Here is a 25411-nt window from a genome sequence, read left to right on the forward strand (position 1 = left end):
CAGGCTGGGCCCGCCCACTGCGTTCGAATCTCTGAATGAGAATACTTTAGAAATAATTACAAACGCTCAGACTTTTTATCAGTTTTATAATTTTCCACGATTCTCCCCTCCGGAGTAGATCGGGAAGTGAATTCAAGGCGGCAGTCACCTTCCTGGGAAGAGGAGCCGGACGTGGCCCCTTCCTGGCCTCTGTGGGGGCGGGGGGTGTATAGGGGACAGCGAGTGACCCTCAGGCAGGGGCTCTGTGGCCGCGGCTGCTGGGTTCAGAGGACACAGATAGGATAGAAACAGGTGTCAGCTGGAGAAAGCGTAAGTCGTCGGCCTTCCCGGGGAGGGACAACAAGGCTAGGCTGGCGGAACTTTCCGGTAACTGTCCCATAAAGGCGCCTGTGTCCCCACGGGCCTTCACTGCAGTCCAGAAACCCAGCACCACTTCCTGCTCAGAACTCCGGGTGCCCAGAACGCCCCGGGGGGCCAAGGTAGATGCTGGTCTCACCTCCCACAGGCTCACTGTCCCCCCGCTGCCTGAGCGGGGGTTGGGGCCGCAGAGGCCACCAGGCCACATGGCAGGCGCCCTGGGCAGGGAGGGGAGAGAGCAGGGCCGAGGGAAGACAGAGGTCGGGCCTGGAGAAAACCCTCTGAGAGTCGCTGGAACCCGTAGCCCCGTGAGCGGGGGGCGGTCCCCGCTGACCCGCACCCCCCCCCCCCCCCACTGCGGGCCCCACCACCCGCCTCCCTGGAGGCGCTCACAGGCCGCTTCCTAGTTCCTCTCCCGTGCGTCCAAGGGCCCTGGCACAGACTTTGGGGCCCACAGGCTGTCACCGGCTCCCTCCGCCACCATCTGCTGACCTTCCTGTGGGCTGCAGGAGACACTGAGGGGGGCCAGAGGCCGGAACGCCTCGTCGTGACCACGCGCAGGCCGTGCGTGTCGGGAGCGAGGAGGGAGGCTGGTCACAGCCTCTGCCGCCAGCCTCCTCCCCCTCCTCCTGCAACTTCCGGCAGGAGCCGAGGGGGCTCTGAGCGGGGTTCCTTGGCCCCTCCCAGCAGGCATGGCTGTCAGAGGCTACCAGGGCTCGCTGGCCACCAAGGGAGGAAAGGCAAGTCCAGGTTTTCTCTCGCCGAGCACGCCCAGGTCTGGGTGGAAGGATGGACGGATAGAGATGGATGGACGGACGGGTAAGCGGGCGGGTGGATGGGTGGCCAGACAGAGGGACACACGGACAGAGGGTGGTTCTCTAAGTGTTTGGGGCTTCACAGAGAAACCGTCTGTGAGAGGTGGTCGGCCTGAGTCTCAGGTGGCGGGGACCCCTGAGGAGGCGGTCGGCGTCCCCAGCCTCGGGGTCTGTATGCAGGGGCCCGCGTCCCCTCCATACGGGTGGGACCATGCTGCTGGACGGCCACGCCCCTCGCATCCCTGGGGACCGACCCCACACAGCACCCATCTTCACGGGCGCTCGGGAGGCGGTTTTGTTTAGGGACCGGCTCCCCACACGAAGGGCTGTCCCATCCCTAGGTAAAGGAACATGTGGCTGTCCCCACCCCATGAAGGCCTGGCACCCCCAGCACAGGGGCCCAGGTGACCCCAGAATGAGAGGGGAGATGCCTTCCTCCCCACACGCTAAAATGAAAAGCCCCTGCCCGCCTTGTCCTCCCTCTTAAGTCCTCTGTCAGTTTGTGGAAGTCTGCCCAAGAAAAATGACTGGAGTGTGTTTCTCCCCTCCACACACATTTCTTTAATTCTAATGAAGTAATGGAACAGGTAGCTCACGACGGCCATGTTTTTTCCCTCTCTCTCAATCTAATTTGATTACCTGAATGTGGAGTGTTTTCTGCCGCTGCGGCTCCACGGACACTAATCACAAAGCGAGACTTTCCCATTCTTCAGGGGCGGCGGCGACAGCTCCCAGGCGGCTAATGAATCACGCTAATCAGAGGCCCATCTCGAAAATTAATACATTCTACTGTAACTATTTAAAGAAAAAATAATTATCGAGACCGTTCTCACTAAATTATGCTGTCTAAAAGTTGTAGAAAGAAAATTTTGTCTAATTTTAAGACGTCATCTGGATTTTGCGGACTTTCTGTTCCTAAGCGATTCGGGGTTCAGTGCTGAGAGCTGCTTTCGGGGTCTCAGGGGTGAAGCCCAGGCCTTGGCCTCTGTCGTGCACACTCCCCGGGGGTGAGCACTGGGCTGCTCTGGAGACGGGGTGTCCCTGGCTGCCTCCTGGGGGGTGGGTGTCGTAGTCAACAAGGCCGCGAGGAGACCCCCAGCACCGCAGTTCCCGAAGGCAGAGCCCGCTGCCGCTTGTGCTCCGGCTAGAGTGTCGAGTGTGACGTGAGTGGCCGCGGGTGACCAGTGACCGGTGAGGGTCCTTCCAGCCCCCTGTGCCCGCGTCCCTCCCAGGCGCTCACAGGAGCTCCTGGCCGCGGCTTCGGGGCGTGGACAGTGCGATGTGGGAGGCGCGGGCTTCGGAGACACGTGGGAGCCCTCCGTCCTCCGTGGCCACCTCCTCCAGGGGCAGGCGGGGCAGGCGGCGGGCATCGGCGCGGGGACCACGCGGGAAGGGCCCGGCCGCCTCGCACGGTTCTGAGCGCCTGATGGACCAAAGGAACCGGCACGGGCGGTCCACGCGGGGACGCGGGCGGAGGAGACAGCCCGGCCCCGGCCCTCCCACCAGGTGCAGCCAGCTGTTTCTGTCTGGCTGAGGGCCCCTGCGCCTGCCGACTGGCGGTCCCCGGGCGCGAGGTGCGTGCACGGCCATGTCCTGCCCGCCTCCCGTGTGCCTCCCTCTCCCCGACGCGTGCCGTGGGCCGTGGGGATCGGGAATCAGAACGCGCGAGTGTTCAGCCGTAGCAGCTGGTTGGCGTTTCTGTCCTCTGTGACCACAGCCTGTGCCTGTGTCCGTGTCTGTGACGGTGACCGCGTCTGCGCCCAGCGTCAGACACCCCGTGGGGGCCGGCAGGGCAGAGTCGTACTGACTGCAGGCCAGGGGGCCGCAGGCAGGTGCAGCCCAGAGCTGTCGGCTGGGACCCCTGGAGCCAAGCGGGGTCTCCCTTGGGGGCGGGGTCCCCGTCACCTCACGGCCCCGCCACGGTGGCAGCCCAGGCCGCAGTCCGCCTTCTGCCCCCGGATGCGAGAGCAGAGCAGCTCTGGCCCCAGCGGCCCCGGGGTCCTCCTCGGGGGGCCGGCGGCCTCTCGCTGGGTCCCCTCAGGACTCCGCCGTGCTAGGTGTGACACACGTGTGGCCGCAGTGGCGAGGAGGGGCATCCGCCGATCCGCACGCTCCGACTCGCCCGGTCCTTGCAGGAGCCCCGCTGCGGGGGCGGGCGGGGGGTGGGGGCTGTCACCCGTCTGACAGGCTCGGGGAGGGCGGGCGCCTCGCGGAGGGCTCGGCCGTGAGCGTGGGGCTGGGATGGGCCGGTGGGGTCGGGCTCCGGAACACCCCCAGCCCCAGCACTCTGCAGGAAAGTCACCGCTCTGCCGGCCCGCCCTGTCCGCCCTCCCCGCCGCCCCTGGGAGCCAGGGGGCCCCGCCGGCTTCCTCCCTGATGGCCACAGGGGACACTGGTCAGGTGGACACAGCTCAAGGCCCCGCGTCGTCCCTTTCCGGCCGTGTGACCTCTGCAGATCCCCTGGTCTCTGTCCTTGACCCCAGTCATGGTTTTCCCGACAGTTTCAGCAAATGGGCCTTTGACTGGGACCCACCTAAGCCACTCCATGACCACGACGTGCCTCCGCCGAGCCCGCCGCTTCCCAGCCCGGTGTCCCGACACAGGCGGCGGCCCCGCCGCCCCCCCAGGACGGGGAGCCCCCGCCCAGGCCCCGCTCCTCGCCGCCCTTCATTTTCCCTTCCTCCTCCTTGCCCTGACCCTCCCTGAAACGTTCGCCCGAGCTCTCTGTCCCCAGCCCTCCGTCCTCGCGATGCTCAGGTTGCCGGCTCTGTCACTCACGAGGGCCCGCGCTTCACACTGGGGAGCGGGAGGCCGAGGGATGTGGACCCAGAAGCGCTCAGACGTCCTGGCAGAGGGAGGCTCAGAGCCGAGCAAGGAGCAGGTGCCCTGGCCAGGGCCCGGGGCCCTGGGACGCCGCACCAGAGAGAGCGAGGAAGGCCGCAGGCCCGCGTCCCTCCGTTACCGCTGCGTCCGTGTGTGCATGCGGGGCGTGCAAGGTGGGGCGAGGCGGGGAGGAGGCAGGGAGTGTCACACCCCAAGGCCAGGCCGGGCCGGGTCCCGTCACAGGCTCGGGTGGGCCCAACTGGGCCATTTCCAGCCCTGAGACCCAATCTGGAGAAACTGACTCTGCACTGGGCCCGGGGACAAGCTCAAGGGACACGGTTATAAATGGCCCAAGCCCCTGACCCACCAGAGGCCCAGGAGCCCCCGTGGTCGTGACACATGACCGCGGTCCCCAGCTGCCAGCCGCCATCTCTTGGGGTTTGTCAGCAGCGTCAGCCCTCGGGGGACACTCTGCCCAGGACAAGGGCTGCCGCTCCACCGGGGACCAGAGGAGATGAAGTTGTGACGTGGCATGAAAGGGCCCTTTGTCCCCGGGACGTGGTGGCCGGGCACCGCGCCTCCGCCTGCCTCCAGCAGGAAGTGGGCTGGGGCTGGGCGGGCCCAGCTCCCTCAGCGCACAAAGGCCGTGTGTGCTCAGCGCCAGCCGGCGGCGCCCTCTGCGGGCCGGCACCCCGCACCACGGGCCACCGCCCCGCGGGGGACACCAGTCAGCGGGGCCGGGCACCCGCCCACACGTGACCCCGGGCGTGTGCCTCTGCGCGTGCAAGTCGGTGTGTGCGCGTGTGTGCGTGCAAGTCGGTGTGTGTGTGGACACGTGTGTGTGCATGGGCATGCTGCTTCACAAGTCAGTGTGTGTGTGTCATGTGGACCTGTGCACACACATGTGTGGCCACGTGTGGCTACAGGGCTGCCTCCCCGCGACAGTGGCCACGCGGCCCCTGCTCTACCTACTCCAGCCCCGCGGCTCTCACGAGGCTCCTTGCTGTCCACAAGGCTCTCGTGCCATCCTTAATTCACCAAACGATGCACTGGGGACAGTGGGCCGCTGTGGGGACTTCTGCAGGAACAGGGGACGGACAGGAGAGAAGCCCGAGGGGGTCGCGCTGGCGAATGTGGCCGGGCTTGTCACAGTGGTCCTGGAGTGGGGACAGCGGGGACCGGAGCACGGGCGGGCGGGGCGGCTCCAAGGGCGCAGCCTGGGGAACGGCGACCCGGGGCAGCCAGGCGGGCCCCTCCCCCACAGACGTGGACACGCGGCCCACGCGGCCAGTGAGCGCCGAGGAAACGGGCTCCGTCCAGACTCGCAAGGGGCCGTGGCCTTCCCAGGCTGCTTTGCCGACCCGGGGGCTGCAGTCCACGCTCACGCACGCTACGCCCGCTTCTGGGGTTCCCGTCCGGGCCTGCGGGCCACCCCCACCGACAGCCACTGAGCGGCCGGGCGCGGGGGCCACCCCGGTAGCCCGGTCCTGTTGCTGCTTCCTCACCCCGGCGATGATGAGGACACAGGACCCTTAGTCATGGAGTCCCGCAGGAGTCAGCAAGTGAGGCCCAGGGAGGGGCTGCAGTCACCCACGCGGCCTCTCTCCCAGCCACGACCCCTGGCCCTGGAACCTGCCCCGTGGACCAGCCGGTCTCGCTGCATCTGACTGTGTCCCACTGGGGACCCTTCCTGGCCCTCGGATGCATTCCAGAGGAGAGAGTTGGGTCACCCCCCTGGGAAGGGACCATGGCAGCTCCTTAAAACCGTCCTCATGCCCTCGGTCGCCGCTTACTGAGGGGGCGGCAGCTGAGCCGGCCTCGGGCAGCGAGTGCAAAGCCGGGCGTCTGGGGCGGGGGCCCGGGGCGGGGGGCCCGGGGCGGGGGGCCCGGGGCGGGGCCGGGGCGGGGCCGGGGCCTGGCCAGGCCGCCCCGGCGTCCAGGGCCGCGCCCCGGGCAGCAGGCCTGACGCTGTCTCTCCCTCCCGCAGCGCGGATCATCAGGACGAGGCAGTGGTGTGACATGCTGCCCTGTCTGGAGGGCGAAGGCTGCGAGCTGCTGGCCAACCGCTCGGGCTGGACCTGCACGCGGCACGGCGGCCGGAGGAAGACCACCACGGTACGTGCGCGGCCGCGGCCGCCGGCCCCAGCGGCGAGGGGCACGGGGAGGCCACCGGTGCCCTCCTCTTCCCCGGCCCTCGCCGCTCCTACGGGGCCAATCAGCCTGTCCCCGACTGCCCTGTCCCCACCAGACGGCCACCGAGCGTGCTCGGGGCCGAGCGGCAGACAGAACCGCGCTCGGGGTCGTCAGCGCCGCGCACAGGTCGCTGGCGGAAGCGTCTGGTGTCTAGGGGACGGATGGTTAGAGCCCCGTGGCAGCTTCGGATGGGGCGTTGGGGGGTCGGAGCCCTCACCCCCCCCGCCCCAGGTGCATGTGGCCGTTTGCGGCAGGGATCCCGAGGGGTCACGGTCCCCCACTTCAGGGCGTGGGAGCCGGTCCCCTACCCAGCCTCCGTGCAAGAGCCTCTGCAGGACGGGGGTCGCAGCCCCTCGGGAGTGGGGCCGGAGGCTCGCCCACCCTCCCGCTCCCCCTGCGCGAACTCAGATGGGCCGTTGCCACAGAGGTCAGGAGGCCGGGCGGCCTGGTGCAGGGGACCCCGGGGGGCCTCGAACAGATGGCTGGAGGCGGCGAGGCTTGAGGGGCTACAGGGGGCCTGGGGGCACAGCCTGCAGGCTCCTGTGTGACACTGGGGGCCAGCCCGCTCAAGGGGCCCCCTGGGGGCACAGCCTGCAGGCTCCTGTGTGACACCGGGGGGCAGCCCGCTCAAGGGGCCCCCACAGCAGCCTCTGTTCTCAAGGCAACTCGAGGCTTCCTCTCGTCAAACCACCAAGCCCCTCCTGGCTCCAGAGCCCCCTGCCCTGCGGGGGTCCTGGGGGTTGGCTGTGTGCAACGGGCCGAGGCAGGGGCACTGAGCACCCCGTCCCGCGGCCCCTTCGGCGGGCCCAGCCCCGCAGCCCCCGCCACAGCACACCCCTCCATCCCTTAACTGGCACTAAGGACCTCGCGAGGCCGGTGCGGTCGTGCCCGTCGGCCTCACAGGCCTCGGAGCTCAGCTCTGTCACCCCGGTTTTCCAGCCATGGGAGCTGCAGCTGGGGCAGGCACACGGCCGCTGACAGTGGGGGTCACAGGCCCCGGAGCTGGGGTGTCAGCCCTCTGGGTCCACCCCACCCGGAAGCCAGCCCCAGCCCTGCAGGCCCACGTGTCTGGCCACTCTGTGGACAGGGTCCCTGACCGGCCCGGCTTAGACCGGCCGCCCTGGGGGTGCGCCTGGTGCTGTCACAGGCGTGGGAAGGGGGCTCCTCTCAGGACCCTGAGTCCCCCGGGGACCGTGCACACACCAGAGGCCCCGCCCGCTGTTTGGTGGCAGCAGGTGGCATGCCTGGCTACCTCCGAGCAGGCCCCTCCAAGCGGCTGTGTGATGGCGCTAGGGGCCTAGCTGGGCGCCGCTCCTTCCCAGCACCTGCAGAGGGGCCCCCGGCTCTATCAGAGTTGCCGGCTGGTGGTGACCTATTTTCAAAATCTCCCTCGAAAGGTCAGCGGAGCTCTGGACCCGAGCGCCGCGTCGTTGGAACGTGCAGCGGCTCCCGCGGCTGCGGCCCGGCTCTCACGGGTGCTGGGTTAGCGCTGTGGGCTGTCGCGTCCGCCCGTAAATTGGTTTTCTGTGAGATGGGCTTTCAGTGACCTTCTGATTCCTTGGCTCCGTGGCTGTTAATTCCATCCCGGCTGCCACCCCCTCCAGCCACAGCCATGTCCGGATGTGGCGGTCACCCCCTCCCCACCTCGTCACCCTGCTTCGCGTGGACGGTGGCCGCTCACTTCTCTGTGCCCACCCAGCTGAGAGCTCCCAGGACCCTACTCTGTCCCCACACCTTGGGCCCAGTGTGATGAGCTGATTCATGGACGCACTGAGGGCAGGCCCCGGGCACGCTGCTGTGGGCATTTCCTAGGCCACCGCTTTTCAAAGTGTGTGTTGTCACCCCATTAGTGGGCCATGAAATTAATTTAGCGGAGCCCGACCAGCGTGTTGAGGGGGAGAAAGAAACAGGATACAAAAAGCAGAGCATCCAAGGCTGGTGCCACTTAATGGGACTTGCACGCGGTCACGGTGCGAGGCGCGGGGCACTGGGCGTCGCGGTGAGAAGCCGGGTCTTACGTGCGGTCACGGTGCGAGGCGCCCGCCCATCCAGGGGCCTCGGGACGACCCGGCTGCTCTTCAGGCGCTGGCTCCTCCCTGAGTCTCCGCTCTGCGGACCTTAGCCTGTCTGCACCCAGCTGTGTCTCCTGGGGAGACATTGCAGGCCATCCCCAAGGTCAAGTGCAGCACCCCCTCCTTGGCTCCTCACACTGCTCTGCTCCCAGGGACAGGCTGCGGGCTGACAGCCCCCCCTTGCTCAGCTTTGGGGCTCACGGAGCAGGAGGAGAGAGGGACAGCTGGGTCTGAGGCCGGCAGTTGGGCCACACCGCAAGCAGAACGTCCTCCTGAGACTTGCGGCTTCCCTCCGTAGCCGTCTGTCAGCTGGCGGCGTGTGGGTGGCAGTGGCTTTCCGGAATATTCTAATCGGAGTGCAGTATGCCACGTTGGGTCCCGTTTGTGCGCTGCCGGCGCCCAGCCCTGCAGGCCCCCTCCAAGGGCTGGACTGCACAGGAGAGGTGCCCCCTCCCCCAAGGTGGCCCAGCGCCTGCGTCTAGGTGACGACTTTGAGTTCGCACGACCATTCCACCCCGGGCCTCAGCCTCGTCCGCGTCCTGCGAACCGCCGCTGCTGGCCACCACGGGGACAGCGGGCCGTGTCCGTAGACTCAGTGTGCGAGCAAGATGCACCTGGGCGCGCGCGCTGGCGAACCTCGCGACACCAGCGTCTCCAAGACAGAAAGGAGCGCGCAGGCGTCCCTCGGCACAGGGCGGGCCTGGCCACGCCCAGCCTCCTGTCACTCACAGCCAGGGCCACGCCCAGCCGCCTGTCACTCACAGCCAGGCCCGCAGCAGGCAGCGCTCCTGTTACCGCACAGGCAGTGGCTCCCTGTGGCCTTGCTGCTCTTGTTTCCTCCGCAGCAGCGGTTCTGCGAATCGTTTTAAATGTACAGATGGCAAGTCGTTGAAACGAATGGAGGAAACGTGCCCCGGGACGGGGCGACGAGCCGGCCGCCGCACAGTGGGGGTGTCCCGATGCCACAGAGGCGTCGCAGGCTGCAGGAAGGACTTGCCGCCCCTGCCCCGGCCCCCGCACCTCTGTGTGGCTCCACGCCGCAGATGCAAGACGAAGTCCACGTGGACCCCAGACCCCGAGGAGCCTGTAGGGCCCCCAGAAGCCCTGTGGGGCCCAGAGTCGGACACATTGCTTAGGACTTCGGGTCCAAAGTGTCTGTGGAAGAAGCGGAGGGGTCGGCCTGGTGCCAGGAAGGCTGGGGACCGCCGCCCTAGAGGAACCCTCAGGGCTTCCGAATGGGCCGGACCTTCTGGAGCGAGGTGCCCTGCCGCCGCCACCACGCTGCCGGTCCCCGCCTGCCCACCTGGGACGGCCACCTCCCCTGCCCTGGGCTTTTGGCAGGACTCCTCCTGAAATGTCAGAAGCAAAGCGGTCCCCGGGAACGGTGAGCGTCGTCACCTTGTCAACAGTGAGCGTGTGACAAGGACTGACAAGGTTCGAGGTGACCCCACGCTCCCCGCAGACACTCTGAGTTAATTCTATTTTCCGGTTCCAGGTCTCGTGAACTCATTGAACAGAAACCCTGGCGAGGTGCTTGGAAACGGGTTTTCTCTCGTGGGTCTCTGACGCGCTTACGCTCCTGCAGGTGGCTTTGCTTAGCGGTTTGTTTTTCCATAAAGGACAAGGGTGGATTAGGTTGTTCTTGCCTGAGCCGTGAAAAAAAAAGATCATAAATGCGAGCAGGAGAAATAAACCCACACGCACGGCGACCCCTCCCTGACCCCCACGGTCCAGGGTTTTGGAACAGACGCCGCCCCCACCCCGCCCCCGCCCCTCCCAGCCGGGCCTGGCACCCGGGTCAGGGTCCCGTCGCGCTGAGCCTGCCCCCCCCCCACGCGTGGCATCCTCCCGCTCCGCCCCCTCGGTGTGCCCGGATGCGGCCGACGCCCTCGGCGCAGCTCCGGCCCCGACGGCAGCACCCAAGGAAGGGCCTCCACTGGTGACCCGTCCAGGAGGCTCCGGGGGGCCACCGGGGGGCCACCGGGGGAGTGAGACTCGGCGTTGGGCAGAGACGTCTGGTAAAGATTCGCTAAGGAACATTCTGGAGTGCTCGCCTTCCCCGTGTCGGCATTGGGGTGAAGCCACATCTGGTCACGGCTCACGTGGCCTCAGGTCTTCACGGCGTGTAACAGACAAGGGGCCGGTGGGGGAGCGTCCGCAGCTTCCCTCTCCTGTGGCGGGGGCGCCCACACCCCGGCACACTGGCCTCCCGGACGTTCGGGGGGAGGAGGAGTCTGGTCCTGCGCGTCGTCCAGGACCGGCCCGGGGCTGTGGCCCCCGCATCCATACACGGCCCGCTGTTTCCCCGCCCAGCCCCCCACCTCAGATATCACTGCCGCAGCCGGCGGAGTGGCATCGTGACTGGAGGAAAGAGAAATGTGCCCTAAGGTCGTTCAGACTCCTCGGGCATCACCGGAGCGACAGGGACACTTCCCGGAAGCCCTGCTTCATCCTCTGAGCCCCAGCTGGGACGACGCCCCCCAGAATGCAGATGAAGCTGCGGCTACATCCTCGTGGCCAGCCGGCCTGGAGGGCCCGCCGGCCCCAGCAGTGATCAGCCGGCGGGCAGAGGTGGCGTGTGCCCGCCCACACCCCTCCGTGGTGTGCGGCAGCCCGTGAGGAGTAGAGGCGGTGGGTGACGGAGCGTCCTGGAAGGGCCAAGTGACGGGGGGCTCCCTGCTATGGGGCAGGAGGACTGAGGCACATGGGGTCCTCATCCCACTTGCTGCCTGTCCCCAGAGTAAGGAGCCTCCGGTGCAGGCGGAGAACCCGACCTCGCAAGTGATGACAGACCCCGCCGGGAGCCGCCCCCGCCCGTGAAAGCCTGGTGCTCACCAGAAGGTGACACCCAGACCTTCCCCCAGCCTGGAGCCTCCCACACCCCCAGGACCGGGCCTGAAGGCTAACTCTAGGCAGGACTGGCCTCTGCCTGTTTAAAAGAGAATTTTTCAAGAAACATCAAAACCTAAACCCATACGTGATTTTGTGAAAACATAAGCGCTATCTATGGAAAGGAAAAAGTTCTAAAGATTCAAAGGCAGAGTTAGCCCTAAAAACGGCCCTCTGCAGTGAGCGGGAGACTTCTGGAGAAATCCACGGCTGGAATCCAGGGGATCCAAGGGGCTGTGGCTTCTGCGACCCAGGATTAAGGAGCCGAAAGGGGAAAGCAGCCTGGAATGAAGGCGAATGCGCAGAGGACTGCGGGGCGCTCCCGAGGACGAGCTCAGAGGTGCTGGGGACCCTCGAGGGGAACCGAGGCGGGCGCCGGAAGCTGCGAATAAAAGCCACATCGCCGCAGAAAATCGGCGTCGTGACAGAGCCGTGCCCACCGCGGCGATGCACCCCCGCCCCCACCGCGGCAGCGTTGCACGGGAGGACGCGGGGGAGGGGCGGAGGAGAGCGGCCACGGGCCTGCCTGTAGGCCAGGGGACCCAGGGGACCAGGTCCGACCCCAGACGCGGGACAGAGAGAATCGTCAGATTGCTGTGAGCGCTGAGTTAGAGAGGAGCTTCTGGGAGCCGAAGAAAGTCCCCAATTTAAGACAAAACAGAAGCATCTCGGCCCTAGGCCTTCCACGGCGAGATCTTTGAATCAAAAGGATAAAATAAAACTCTCTCTCCTTGTCCAGGTCGCAGTGGAGGAGGGAATGGAGGGACAAGAGTCCACAGAGCCCACGGGGGCACCGCCGAGCCGAGCGCCCTCTGACCCGGCCGGACCAGAACCGGGGTGCGGGAGAGGGAAGAGCGATTAGAGGGTGGGGGACTCCCGGGGCTTTGACTGAAAAATCGTTCTACGTAAAATCTAATCCTGTTTCTAGTTGTTGTTTTGGCAGAAGAGGATAAACAGGACAGCTTTAAACTGTCAAACACAGGAAGCATGCCGCCCGCATTCCCTTCCTGAAAAGGTGAATGAGAGCCGAGCCCGGGCCAGTCAAGGAGCGAGAACCCAGGCGCCGACAACCAGAAAGTCCCACGTAGGAGGGTGGGCGGCCGCCGGGCACCAGCGGGTCTGCACACGAGCCGGGTCGACAGCACCCCTGTGACGCTGGCTGCAAAACCCAGCGCGGGGTCCGCGGCCCTCGCGTAATATGCTCTGTACCTCCTGGCGGATCCTCGTGGTGTAATAATGAGCTGACTCGTGACCTCGGCTAAATTAACAAAGGCTGGGGACAGGGCTTCCGCACAGTAAGAAGCACTCGATGTTTCTCCGCGGAATTGGGGCCGCCGCAAGAACTCAGGGCATGAGCGAGGTGGCTGATTATTGAGCGTGCGTTTAATTAACATACGGGCCACCGCGCGACGCTGCTTCTCAGCTGCGGCAGGTGCCACACGGCGCACGTGTGTGAAGAAACTCTGAAAGGAGGACAGCCGGAGACCGGCGTGGAGCCAACCGTTCACGCCGGGGCGTCGGTGTCGGCAGTGACAGCGAGTGCGAATGGGTCCTCCTCCTCTGCTACGAGGCAGGGGCTGCCAAGCAGGGTTTTCAGATGGCCCGATCTGTGTGTGGGGGCGCCCAGGAGCACACCCTCAGACAGACGACCGTGAGGCCAAAAGCAAGGCCAAATAACGATTCGCCAACCAAATGAAATGGAAAGGAAGTCGGTAGGTAAAACACGTTCCATTGAAACAATACGGTGTGGCGTATTGATACATTTAAGATACATTTTGATTCCCGACAGGTATTGATACAGTTCCGTATAATGCAAATGTACTGATGAGCCTAACAGAAGCGCGGACGAAGCAAATTGGGTTAAAAGTTAAAGAACGTTCAGAATGCAACCTTTTGTTGGAAGTTTAGACAACTCCGGTGCAGATCTTTTGAAAAATAAAATCACCAAGATTAAATTTGCAGGAACATATTGAACATTATAACTTATAAACAGGCTGTTCCCAATTTTCTGTCATTTATGAAATCTGTACAAAGCTATCTATAAGCCAAGTTATGAAATACACCTCAGTAAGAGAAGAAACGTGCCAACCTTCTTTCCCAGTCATGATCCAATATATTTAAAACTATACCAAGAAATAACAATAAGCCAGCAACCAGCGCCTTCTTACAAGTTGTTGGTTACAGAGGAGATGAAGCAGGCCCGCGGAGTCAGGAGCAGGGTTTGAAGTCAGGGTGCGGGCGTCCTCCCCTCGTAGGGCGATTGTCACCCGCTCGACCCAGAGCCAGTCGCTTAACTCTCTGTGCCTCGGGTTCGACACCCGTCAAATGGGCGAAGTGCCCTTCCCTACCTGCCCGGGCCGCGCGAGCATTGAGGGAGTCAGAGCGTCGCCGAGGGTGGACTGGGGTCAGCATGCGCTGGACGGGGACGTGTGTGCGCTGTAGTCACTGTGAAATCCCGTCTAGAGAGTAGCGAGAATGACGCTCTGCGTTTATGACTTCAGCGGAAGACGGGCTCGTTGGACCGCTCGAGTCTCTAAATAACTGTATTTTTAAATCAGACGGAATGAAAATAAACAACCTCAGCTCTAGAAAAAGCCACCCTCAAAAAAATATATATTTTTTAAAAGGACAAGAAAACTAGTAAAGATGAAAAAGAAATATTCATGAATTTTAAGAAGAAAGGCATGGAGGTGTTCACTGCGTGAGTCTCCGGCAAAACTATAAAAATGCATTTTTACCTCTGTCATGTGTGATTATTATTTTTTTTTAAGTTAGAAAATAAATCCAGAAGGAAGAAGGGAAGAAGCATGCGTCAGGGCCTCCAGCGAAGGTCACGTGCGTGGCTAGTGCCGTCATCGCAAAATTGGGAAATTTCCATTCAGCATATGATTTTGGGGGAAAATTTATCAAAAATAACTGAAGAAGTAGAAAAATGTTAACAGTCCCTAGTAAAAATTCCAGGCTGCAAAGGTTTAATAGGCAGGTTCTTGAAAACATTTACTGTTGCAGGAATCTTTTAACCAAAATACTGGAAAATTGCCCAGTTCTTGTTAGAGGCCAGTGAAGCTTTCATTCCAAAAGTGTCCCCAAAGGTAGACAAGTTCCCAGCAAGGTCGTCTGTTCGGCGGAGACCGAGTCTGTGAAGTTCCCAGGCCCCGTGCCAGGCACGACGTAGCCAGAGGAGTGTCCTTGAGGCCTCGTGTATCCGGTCACTTTGGGGTCGGAGATACACTGGGGAGATCCCTGCCCCCTGGAATGTGTGTTCTCCTGTGACAGGTGATTGGGACACACGTCCCCCGAACCTGCATAAAATAACCGCATCCTACAGTCCTTTAACAGAACAAAGAAACGCCACTGCACAGTTGATTTATGTGAAAAATGAAAGTACATTTTAATATTTCAAAATCAGGAGAACGACAAACCCCACCAGGAGATAAATAAAACATGTGTTCTAATTCAGTAGATGCCCGAAAAGTCACAGGCAGACACTGTATCTGTTCCTCAGAAGCATGTCAGACAGCATGGATAACGGCGGACCTCTGGTGACCCGGGAGAAGGCGGCCCCCCACTCCGGGACCTAACGTCCCCTGGAACCGAAGCCCACAGGACACGCTCCATCCTGGGACCCAGGTGGACTGTCCTCATCCCCATGACTCTGACCTGCTGGGGATTCTGGCCGAGGCAGTCACATAACTGCTTCCCATGAGGAAACACGATTTTTATTACTTACAGACGAGGTAAACAGGTGCATCTGACACTGGAGAATTGCCTGAAATGCCTTGAAAATGAATTAAAGCGTGTATTAAATTGGACCAAGTTCGAATATGGAAGGTTCTCCTCTTACATTCAACTGGAAGTTTCATGACACAGACAAGCCATGGTCTAAAGCAGAGATGGGCAGACCACGGTCTGCTGGCCAGATCCGGCCCCCCACCTGTTTTCGTAAATAAAGTTTTATTGAAACACAGCCTTGCTCGTTCACTTACATGTGGACGAGAGAGGAGCCAGACGCAGGGAACCGCTGCCACGTGACCCCGCGGTGTCAACCGTCTGCCTTGGGCAAGTCTGTGGGGGCAGAAAGTGGGCGGCGGCTGCTGGCGGCTGGGGCAGGTAACTGGGGGGTGGCTTTTTAGGGAGAAGACGCTCCAGGCCGGCTGAGCTCAGCTCCATGACACACTCCCTGTCTCTCAGCTCCGGGTCCGCGGTCCAGCTCAGCATGGCTGGTTCTCTGCTCAGGGCCTCACAGCTGGAGCCAAGTGCAGGGCTGGACTCCCAGGAGTCTCGGCGGAAGCCCGCGCCCCAGGCTTGTTCGGGTTGGTGGCAGCTGGACGGAGGACCCGTGGTGGTCGCACTGACCCGCGTCCCCATGACTCCGGCACCAGCACCCTCTCCGAGTTCTGCCCTCTGTCCTTGTGGGACAGTGCGGAGGAGAAGCTTCCGGGCGCTCAGCCGTCTTCCTGTCCCTGCTTCGCACCATCCCGCGTGCCTGTGGTCACGGCCGCGGTGTCCTGGGCTGTCCCTGGCTGCGGCCCGCACACCATGGCAGTGCGCAGCTCGGCCTGGGCTCGGGCGTGCGGGGCTGGCTCCGGGGTCCTCGTCTGCAGACACACAGTGCCCCAAGGGGCTGCAGCACAGGTGCTGGGCAGGCTGGCGTGGGGACCGAGGCTGGCAGGGTCGAGGCACCTCCCCGAGGGTCGTGGCCGGGAAGAGCCAGCTGAGGGTCAAGCTGAGCCCCGCCGGGACGTGTTCTAGACCAGACTCCAGATCTCACCAGCGACCGGCCCCAGCTCGTGAGTCGGCTGTTCCCAGGCCGAGATCTTGCGGGGGCGTGGGGGAACACAGACAGGACGGGAGGGGACACAGGGCTGGCTCTGGGGTGGACTCTGCCACCTCAGGCCTGGGCCGCACCCGCGCCCCCACCCTATCTGAGCCCAGAGTCCAGACGGCCCCCAGGGCGGGCATGGGGGTGTCTGGCACGCACAGCCCTGCACACGCACACCTGCGCACACGTGGTCCTACACACGCATGTCTGCACACACGCACCTGCACACACTTGTACCACACTGTTCAAAGGCCCGTGTGGGCCATTGCCAGGTCCGTGGGAACCTTTGTCACTGGGCGTCTGGTCAGTGTCGGGCACCTCTGTAACTATTTCAAATCAGGGACCTTGTCACAGAGAAGCTGGGGTGGCTCAGGGACTGGCGAGCGCCCCGTTCAGACAGCACCCCAGCACGTCTGAGGCATCAGCGGTCACTCACCATGGTCTCTAGTCCGGCGGTCCCCAACCTCCGTGGCGCCAGGGACAGGTGCTGCTGTGAGGATCTGGCGCCTGACTATCCGAGGAGGCGACGCTGGCGCTGGGGAGCGGCTGCCAATGCCTCCTGTGCGTGGCCCGGCCCTGGCCCCCGGAGTGGGGACCCCTGTGCTAGGCCATCACATCCGAGGCCCCTCGCCGCGCGCCCTTCAGAGCCAAGTGTGAACTCAGCATCACAGGGGCAGCTCGCACAGCCCCTGCCCTGTCCCCGCTCAGAACCCACGGCTCGGGGTGCTTCCGCCCGGCGGGTGTGACTCCTTTGCCACCACCGCCTCCTTCCCCGAGGGCTCAGAACCCGAGCCGCCATTGCCTCAGGGTGGGGCCCGGTGCTGATGGCGGTGCCTGGGGCCGGGCTCCCTCGTGACGCCGCACCCCGTCCCCGAGGGGGAGCAGCACGGCTCGTCCACAGCGTGGCCCCTGTGGCCTGGCGCACACTCTCTCGGGAGACAGACTCCAGGCACAGCCCTGAGCCAGAGAGAGGAGACAGGCCATTGTGAAGAGTGACAAAGTCCCTGTCCCCAGTCAGGTTCAGGAGCGCGTTCTTCCTGAAGCCCGGTGCGATGACACGGCTGTCCCCCGTGTCCCCGACTCCCCCCACACCGCACCCCCCAGCTCGCCGCCCTGCAGTCAGCGGGGACCCTGCACTCGATGCCCTGGTCACAGCCGTCTGCTGCCCCCAGGACACTGGCATCCGGTGCTGCATCCTCGGCGCCGGGCTGTGGCAGGCGTGGTGACCGCCGAGACAGGTCAGGTGTCTGCAGCAGCCGGCGGCATCTGGAGGCGACAGCCGACCTCGCAGCTCACTGCTGGGCTTCAATCTCTTCACGGGGGCTGGTCAAGACATGCACAGGGACAGAGCTGGGCAGAGGGCGTGGGCTGGCTCCGGCCGTCCCCCGCTCACCCCCGGTGGCCCTGCTTCGTTTCCCCTGCACCCTCCCGTCTCCACCCCCCCCCCCCGAAACTCAGTCTCCTGGGCTCGCCCCCTGCACCCCCACCCGCGGCTCAGTCACGCCGTGCTCTGTGGCGGCCGGGCCAGCAGCGCTGAGTCAGCGAGGCGCCCGCCGCAGGCTGCCTCGAACCGGTCCCCGGACCACGTGGGGTCCGCTTTGCAGGCGGGAGTCTGATTAGCACCCACATGTGCTGACTCTTTAAGATTCGCATGAGTCCCCCCTGCGTCTCTCTCGGCTGCTGGCTGGCCGCCCACCCCGCTGCCTGCTCATCAGCTCGGCTCGGCGAGCCCCTCTAGACGGCCAGCCCGCCTCCCCCTCCCACGGGAAGAGGCAGCTGGCTCCCGGCGAATCCCAGCAGGAGAGCAGACGGCGGCTCTGCCGACCAGGGACGTGGGGAAGGACACCCGCGCCCGGCCGGCCTGGGCCTGGCAACTGGACGTGGCCGGGCCCCACCCGGGCAGCTGCCGTGAGGATGGCCACAGCGGGCCCGGGGCCTGGTGGCTTCTCCCTGGTGCCCATGGGGCTGCGGGGGGCTCGCAGAGCATCCAGGCCCTGTGTGCGGGAGGACGGTACACAGCTCTGGTCATGGGGGTGGGCTGGCCACCTCGGGGGACACCAGAGGCACGTGGGCCAGGGAGACAGAGCAGGGCCAGAGTCACAGCTGTCGCCCCGGGCCCTCCCATGGCTTTGGGGCCCGTAGAGCACGTCACCCTGCAGTGGCGCTCTCCTTGTCGACGGTGACATAATTCTGGTGACATAATTCTGCACTTATAAAGCACTTCGCACACACGTGCCTGTCACTGGATTCTCACCGCAGGCCTGTGAAGCAGGAGGGGGCCGTGCGTCGTCTCTGGGGTCACCGGTGGTGGCTCGGTGGCCCCCACCCGAAGCCGGGGCTCCAGACCTGGAGCGGCTCGTCACGTGGGAGGGCGACCTCGTGACTGCCGGTCAGAGCCTCCGTCCTGACCGTGAGCGCCCGCGCCACCAAGGCCACCTCGACCTGTGTGCTGGCATCTGCAGAAAGTCCTGGACTTAAGTCCATTTTCCATCTCAGCAAATAACCATCAACCTGGGAGCAATGGTGGTGCCTTTGCTGGGCGAGTCCCAGAGCCGGGGTGGACCACGCTTCCCCTGGGTGTCAGCCCCAGAGGGCAGAGGGCATCCTCGGCAGGAAGCCCGGGCGGGGAGCCCCAGGAGTGCGGGGCACAGGCCCAGTGACCACGTGAATACCGGCCCATCCGACACCCAGTCCCCGCGTGCGGTCCGAGGTGCTTATCGCCGTGGGACCCGGGAACAGCCGCTGCCGGGCGCCGAGCCAGCCGGTCCACTGGCCCGAGAGCGCAGACAGCTGCTGGGACGTTTGGCGCCTGCGCAGAGAGACGCGGCCGCCTCGGGAGGGCCGTGGGGCGGGCTCCTGGTCGCTCGGCGTCACCGCACTGTGGCCCGTGGGAGGGGCCCTCTCCGAGGGCCGTGCTGGGGCCGCGGGGGCCGTGGGCAAAGCAGATGAGTGGGGACAGTCAACCCAGTGTCCCAGGAGAGCGACCGTCCCTCCAGAAGTTCAGGAAAGTTTGGGAGAGACCCTCGTGTCCCTGAGAAGAAGTGATTCCTCCTGCAGCTCCAAGAAACAGTCCTGCATTTCTGAGGAGCTGACGGCACAGGAACGGGCGGCCACTGCACCAGTGGGTCACGTGGCGATTACCACCTTGCCACAGAGCGCGGCAAACTGAGGCCTTCGGGGTGGCCTCGCAGAGGCCTCGGTTCTCACTGCCAGGGCTGGGGTCCCTCGCGGGAGACCATCCAGCCCTGGAAGGGAAGATGGCGTGGACAAGCCCTGTCCCCCCGCCCCCCACCACCACCGTTCCCGCGCGTCCCGGCTGGGTCTAGAGCTAAGTGTCAAACTTAAAAACCGAAGCTCTAAGAAAACTTTCATATGGAAGTTTGCTGCTGACCGCAGGGAAAGGAGAGCCTCAGGACACCTGACGAAATGGACACAAAAGCACAGGACGACGGACAGAGCCGCCGAGGAGCCCAGGCCTCGGGGCTGGGGCGGCCGCCACCGCCGCTCACACGCAGACGCCCCCGCGAGTGCTCGCGCGCGCCCTCCCCAGGCCGCGGAGGGAAACGGCTCGAGTCCGACACAGGAGAGGAGCCGCCTCCAGGTGGCCCGCAGACCTGCGGGAAGCTCTTTTGCTGCCCAAGCCCGCGGAGGGCTGAGGGTGAAGCCACAAGAAAGTGCTGCTCCTCTGTCGGGTTAGCCAGGGTCTGAAGTCAGGGTGTGCGCTGTGCACTGTGCGCTGTGCGCTGCGCTGCAGACCAAGAAGCGGCCGCCAGCCCAGGCGGGCCGGGGGGCGGGGCCGGGGCCGGGGCGGGGCCGTGGGCGGGGCCGGGGCCGGGGCGGGGCCGTGGGCGCGGCCGGGCGGGGTCAGGGCGCCAGCTGCCACTGGCATGTGCAAAGCCACAGGAACGCCAGCCCCACGTGGTCACGAGGCACTGTGCAGCGCTGGGAAGGAAGGACACTGGTTTTCAGAATGCAGACGGGGGTGGGTTTCGTTTTCTCTGCACTCCCCCATATTTGCCTGTTTATGTACAAATAATAATTTACATAGTGTTTTAAATAGAAAAAAGAGCCAGTGCCTTCCCGCTTGGTTATCCTTCGGGGGCCTGTAAGGGACTGTGCGGGGGTGGGGAGGCGGGGGCGGGTGGGGCTCGGCCACCCAGGTGGCCAGACGGGAGGAGGGGAGGTCTCCGTGCTCCGTGAGCAGCAGGGGTGCCGGGTCCGGCTTGTGTGGCCCGAGTGAGGCGAGGGACACCATCTTGGCAGTCCCGGTCGACCATGGCGAACGCGATGGGGGCTTCGCCAAGCTCAAGGGCTGGAGGTGGAGGCTGGACTAGGAGGGGTCAGGGTCAGGGTCAAGGTCAAGGCCCGGGCTGCAATACGGCCTTGGGTCAGGGGGGAGGGAGGGCAGGCAGACGGACCCTGTGGCGGATTGAGCGGTGGCCTCCACAGTGGTGACGGCCCGGGGCCCGGGCCGCAGCCTCATGGGCAGTGACATCTTACAGGCGCCACTGAGTTAAAGGTTTCCGGATGAGACCATCCTGGATCTGGCTGCGCCCTAAACTGAACAACGGGTGACCTTATAAATGAGCAGAGAGGATGTTAGACACGAGAAAGGGGCCTCGTGGCAGCGGAGGTGGGGACTCCCAGGCCCGGGACAGCGGTGGTTCTCCAGCCGGGATCTGGCTGTGTGTGGGATCTCCATGTGTGGACGTGAGCAGGCAGGGGAGGGCCCCGGCCAGAGGGGCGGTGAGGTGCCCGGCCTGCAGGCCCCCACCTCATTCCCTTCTGCCCGAGGGTGGCTTGGATCCCTGGGATCCCCAGGGTGGGTATGGGGCAGGGGGGGCTGTAAGCTCTCCATCCCGCTTAGACGCTTGGCCAGGTTTTGCTGCAGAAACAGCCCTCCCACGTGACCACAGGGACACAGCCCTGCTCCACAGGCCTCCTCTGGGCTCAGCCTCATTCCAGGTGGCGGCATGAGCCACCGCTGGCCCTCGAGTGCACTTGGAGCTACCTCGAGAGGCAGCGGGTCACTTCCATTCAGGGCTCTGCAGGCTCCCAGCAGTTCCCAGTGCTGCAGACTGGGGTGTCGCTCCTCCATGATCAGTGGGCAGCACCAGGTGCCTTTCGGGAGGCCTGTGGGGGAGGGGATGTACACTGACCCGGCCAGCACGCCCACACCCGCTGCCCGGCAGTGTGGCTCCCCGGTCATGCCGAGACCGGTCCCCATCATGTCGTGTCCCAGGGCAGTCCCCACTCCAACACCCCCCCCCCCACACACATAGTGCTCTGGGCACGTCCCCCAGGACGCACCGGAAGGGCAGGTGTTTGGGGGCTGCCGTCTGGCAGGGGGAGTAGGGAGGAGGGAGCAGGTGCAGACTTCTCCAGCGCCTGGGTCTGGGCCCAGTGTTCTGTCCGCAGAGTGTCTGCTGACATCTATTCAGGCGCCGTCCTGGCCGGGCGGGGCTTGGGGACATTCCCCCTGGCGAGGACCCTGCGCAGCCGTGGGGCTGACGGCTCTCTTCTCTCCGCTCACAGGTCTCCTGACAAACGCGGGAGGGGCCTCGGCTGCCCGGAGTGCCCCCGCCGGGGCCACGCCCTCCTTCCACCGCGGACCCACCCGACCGCCGCCCGACACCCCGCGTCTGCCGCGCGCCGACAGCCTGCATCGTCCTCGGTCTTCTGAGCTGATCCGTGCGGCCGCCCCGAGGAGCTGGCACGGGACACCGCGGGGTGGGCCAGCGTCCCTGGGAGCCCGGCCCAGCCGCCCTCCCCGGCCGGAGGAGGACCAGGACAGGACAAGGACGAGGACAGGACGAGGACGAGGGCGAGGACGAGGACGAGGAGCAGAGACAGCCGAGGGCTGCGGCCGGGCTGGCCAGGGAGAAGAGTGCGGCGCCGGCCGGGGCGCACCGGCCGGGCGCAGGAGCGGCCTCTCCCGGCGGCCCGGACTGGCCGAATCGCTTTTATTTTCTTACCCTTTCAGTATATACTCGATAGACCAAAGAGCAAATCTGTTTTAACGCGGACTCGCCCCCACCGTCAGAGGCCCCGGGTGCGACCCGGGAGACAGGGGGACGCGGCAGGGACATGCCGGCGGCCCCTGCGGGGCGGAGGGGGCGGCCCCGGCAGAGGCCCCGCCCCACGAACTCCGCGGCACCGCCCCCGGGGTCCGCCCCGTCGCCGTCCCCACGTCCCCACGCGGCGCCCGCGCACGCCGCCGCCCGCGCCCCGACGGACCCGGCCTACTAAAAGCCTGCGTGTCAACCAGTAGACACGCCTTCGCGCTCCGTCTCCGGTGGCGGGACAGCCCGGTGTCCGCCACGAGCATGTTGGGTCTCCCGTGACCGCTGTCTCATCCGGTTCGCCATTTAGCAAATTAAAGGAAACTGAAGTAACCCCTGTTTGAAAGAGATCATTAAATGTATTTTGCAAAGCCTAAAGTTATATATTTAACAGTTTTTCTATGTTGTATATTTGTAGAAAACCCTATTTAACAATTAACGTGGTAGCCCTGGCCGTGCGGCCAAGTCTGGGGGTCCCCGGAGGCTCCGGGGTGGGCGCGGTGGGGGGCCGAGCGCAGAGGGCAAGATGGGCAGCGAGCTTAGGACTGGGGTCGTGAGGTCACGTGCGAGTTGGCGATGCCGGGGGCAAGGGGGTCGCGCCCCTCGGCCCCTGTCTTGGTGACCGCCGAGTGCACACTACTGTGATCGCACGTCTTCCGGTGTGGACTGCCTCACGGTCGCCGGCCGTCAGGGCCATGTGCAGCCCGTGTCGCCTCACCCCCATCGGACGCCCGGCTCGCGCTCAGTCCCCGCGTCCCCACGATGGGGGCGGGGCCTCGCAGCGGGAATGGCGGGCGGCCTCTTCCCGTGTCCCTCCCTGCAAGGCCGGTCACCCAGGCCTGACAAAGAAGGGACAGTTACGTTTTTCTTTCCCCCGGCCGGCCCGTGCCAGGTTCCTTCGCGTTCCTGGTTTTTGGCGCGTACACTACCTACGAATCCAATTAACACGAGTGTCATGCCAGTTCTATGCTACTAAAAGAAATGTTAAAAAATAATCACTATATAGCAGCTGTTCCAGCCACCCTTAGACTAAAGATAGGACAGAAAACCGATTTATTTAAGACTCGTTCCAATGTCCACGATATTTAATTTACCTTCCGGTCACCACCGACTTAGGGGTACGTGCGGCCTGGAGTGAGAGGATCGGCCGGGACTTCGATTTCTTAGCGGACGTGGCCGGTGCAGGGTGCTCCCCGGGGGCCGCTCCGGGGCCGGTAGGAGGTCCCGGGAGGGTCGCCCCGCCCAGCACGCCTCTGCCCCTGCCCGCCGGCGTCCCCGCCCCTCCCCCTCGCCTGTTTCTTCCAACAGCGAGTGTAGACACCTTCGAGGGCAGAGACCGGGAGATTGAAGATGTTACGGCATTTTTTTTTCTTGTTTTACGGTATTCAATTTTGTGTTGATTCAGCTAAATTATGAAAATAAAGAAAAAAAAACCCTTTGATAAGCATGGCTTCTGTTTGCCGCCCGTGGCGTCCTGTGAGTGAGGCGTAGCAGCGGGGCCGGCGGCGCACGCGGGGCGCTCACGCGCATCCCGCGCTCCTTTGCGGGCAGTGGGCCGGCCAGGCCAGGCACCGCTCAGTCCCGGAGGCGTCCGGGCTGGCCCCGCCCCGGGATGCTCCCCGAAGCCCCGCCCAGGTGCGTGCACAGCCCGGGCCCTGAATCGATCAGCGCGTGGCCTGGCCCAGGGGAGAGGCCTCCAGACGGTCCTGCTCTGCCCGCACCTGCCCTCTGCGCTGAGCCACCGCTGGCCACTCCTGCAGCCGCAGCGGGACGGCGTGGCTCCCGACCGGGCGGGTGGGGGTGGCCGTGCTGTGAGGCGGGAGAGCGGGAACCGGGTCCTGGGGCACGAGCCGCATGGCTTGGGCCGGTCGCGCCTCCTCTCTGGTCTCGGCCTCCCCGTCGGGACAGAGCGTCAGCTCCAGGTTTCATCTGACCGCGGAGGGAGCGGCGTGTGGCGCGTGAGCGCCTGGCGCACAGGCCGTTCGTGAAGCTCGGCGGCCGCGCCTGTCGCCCACCGGGGGCCCGCGCCTGCGTGTCACTGCGCGCCGGGCTAGGCGGCCGGCAGGATGCACGCACACGGTTTGTCCCGCGGCATGTGTGCAAGTGTGCGTGCACGTGTGTCTGCGTGTGCCTGGCTTCGCTCTCACCCTCATGGGCTGAGCACTAAGGCCGGGACCACGGAGGAGCCCCACACGGTGGCTGTGGTTGTGCTCAGGTGTCCGTCTGGACAGCGGCCAAGGGAGACTCCATGGTGGCGCCCGGCTGAACCTCTGCTGCCCCAGTGGACACTGCCGGCCCTCTGGGCACTGCCCCCCGCCCCGCCCTGCTGCGTCCTCTTCTGTCGAAGCGAAAGGGACCGGGACACTGCCTGCCGGGGCCAGTCCCCCTCCCCCGCCCCTGGCCCATGGGGAGCTGGACGGTGCCGCCGGGGAAGCTGCAGGCCCCGCCTGCAGGGGTCCGAGGCCTCCAGGCGTCTCCGCGGACCTCGCGCGGGCATTGAAGACACGTGTCTTTAATGAGCATTAAAGTTGCTCTGACGTTGCCAGCCAGTCAGGAAGGCACTCAAGACACACAGGGGAGACACTGAGCCCCCCTCCAAATCCAGCAAGGACAGCTGGGGACATACAGCCAGGGGCAGGTGAGGGGGTGGGGCCGGGAAGTGACACATGGAGCCGTCTGGGGGAGGCGGTTCTCGCTAACGGCCCCCAGGGGCTCGGACACCAGGGGCAGGGATGGAGAACTCGCTGGTCCCCAGAGAGCCCCTCTGTAAGCCCACTTGGCGGGTCCTTGCCGACACGCACTCAGCGAGCAGAAGGTCAAGGTCAGGCCTGGCCCACGGAGGGCTCAGAGGCGCTCCACTAAAACGTGGTCCACGCGTTTGCTCTGAATGTGGAGACGGTGCCTTCTGCACAAGGCTCCCCAAAGCGACCCGTCGCCTGAACCCAGCCTCACCTCAGATTACCGAAGGAGGGAGCTCTAGTTCCCAGGAGATGGTGCGTGACTCTGTGGAGCCTGCCTCAGGCCCTGCCCTGGACGCCCCGCTGGGAGAAGCAGAGGGTGGGGGGCCCCGGTCACCGCCTGACGGCCAGAGGCTGGCGGTAAGGCTGTTCCAGCCCCGACCAGGAGGGCGGGAGCGCTGGGCCCGCGTGACTGTGCCGCCCGGCGGGGTCGGCCCAGACTCAGGCTCTCGGATCCTAAGGAGGGGTGCAGACACCCTTTCAGCTCGGGGCCCTCACCGGTGGTCCCCGAGACCCACCCTGAGGCCTTGTCCAGCCACATGGGTGGGACAGCCTGGGCCTCTTCCCAGGGGACCTGGATGAGCCCCAGAATCTGGTCGCACGAGCCCACACGGTCTTATCGGGGAAAATCAGCCCACGG

The 25411-nt window shown here is 64.8% G+C and overlaps 1 protein-coding gene across 2 annotated transcripts in view; it reads left to right on the top strand.

Annotated features, from left to right (window-relative positions):
* The window catches only part of TAFA5 (TAFA chemokine like family member 5), a 103664-nt gene extending 80430 nt beyond the window's left edge, over window positions 1-23234 (top strand). For both annotated transcript variants that reach the window (XM_016144305.2, XM_036237701.1), the window contains exons 3-4: window positions 5983-6110; window positions 21507-23234. In XM_016144305.2, the coding sequence (XP_015999791.1) occupies window positions 5983-6110; window positions 21507-21515 (137 nt within the window). In that variant the 3' untranslated portion in view covers window positions 21516-23234. The remainder of the gene's footprint in view (window positions 1-5982; window positions 6111-21506) is intronic.
* The last annotated feature ends 2177 nt before the right edge of the window (window positions 23235-25411 follow it).

Source organism: Rousettus aegyptiacus, unplaced genomic scaffold (genome assembly GCF_014176215.1).
Source record: "Rousettus aegyptiacus isolate mRouAeg1 unplaced genomic scaffold, mRouAeg1.p scaffold_m13_p_2, whole genome shotgun sequence".
In the NCBI taxonomy this organism is placed as follows: Eukaryota; Metazoa; Chordata; class Mammalia; order Chiroptera; family Pteropodidae; genus Rousettus; species Rousettus aegyptiacus.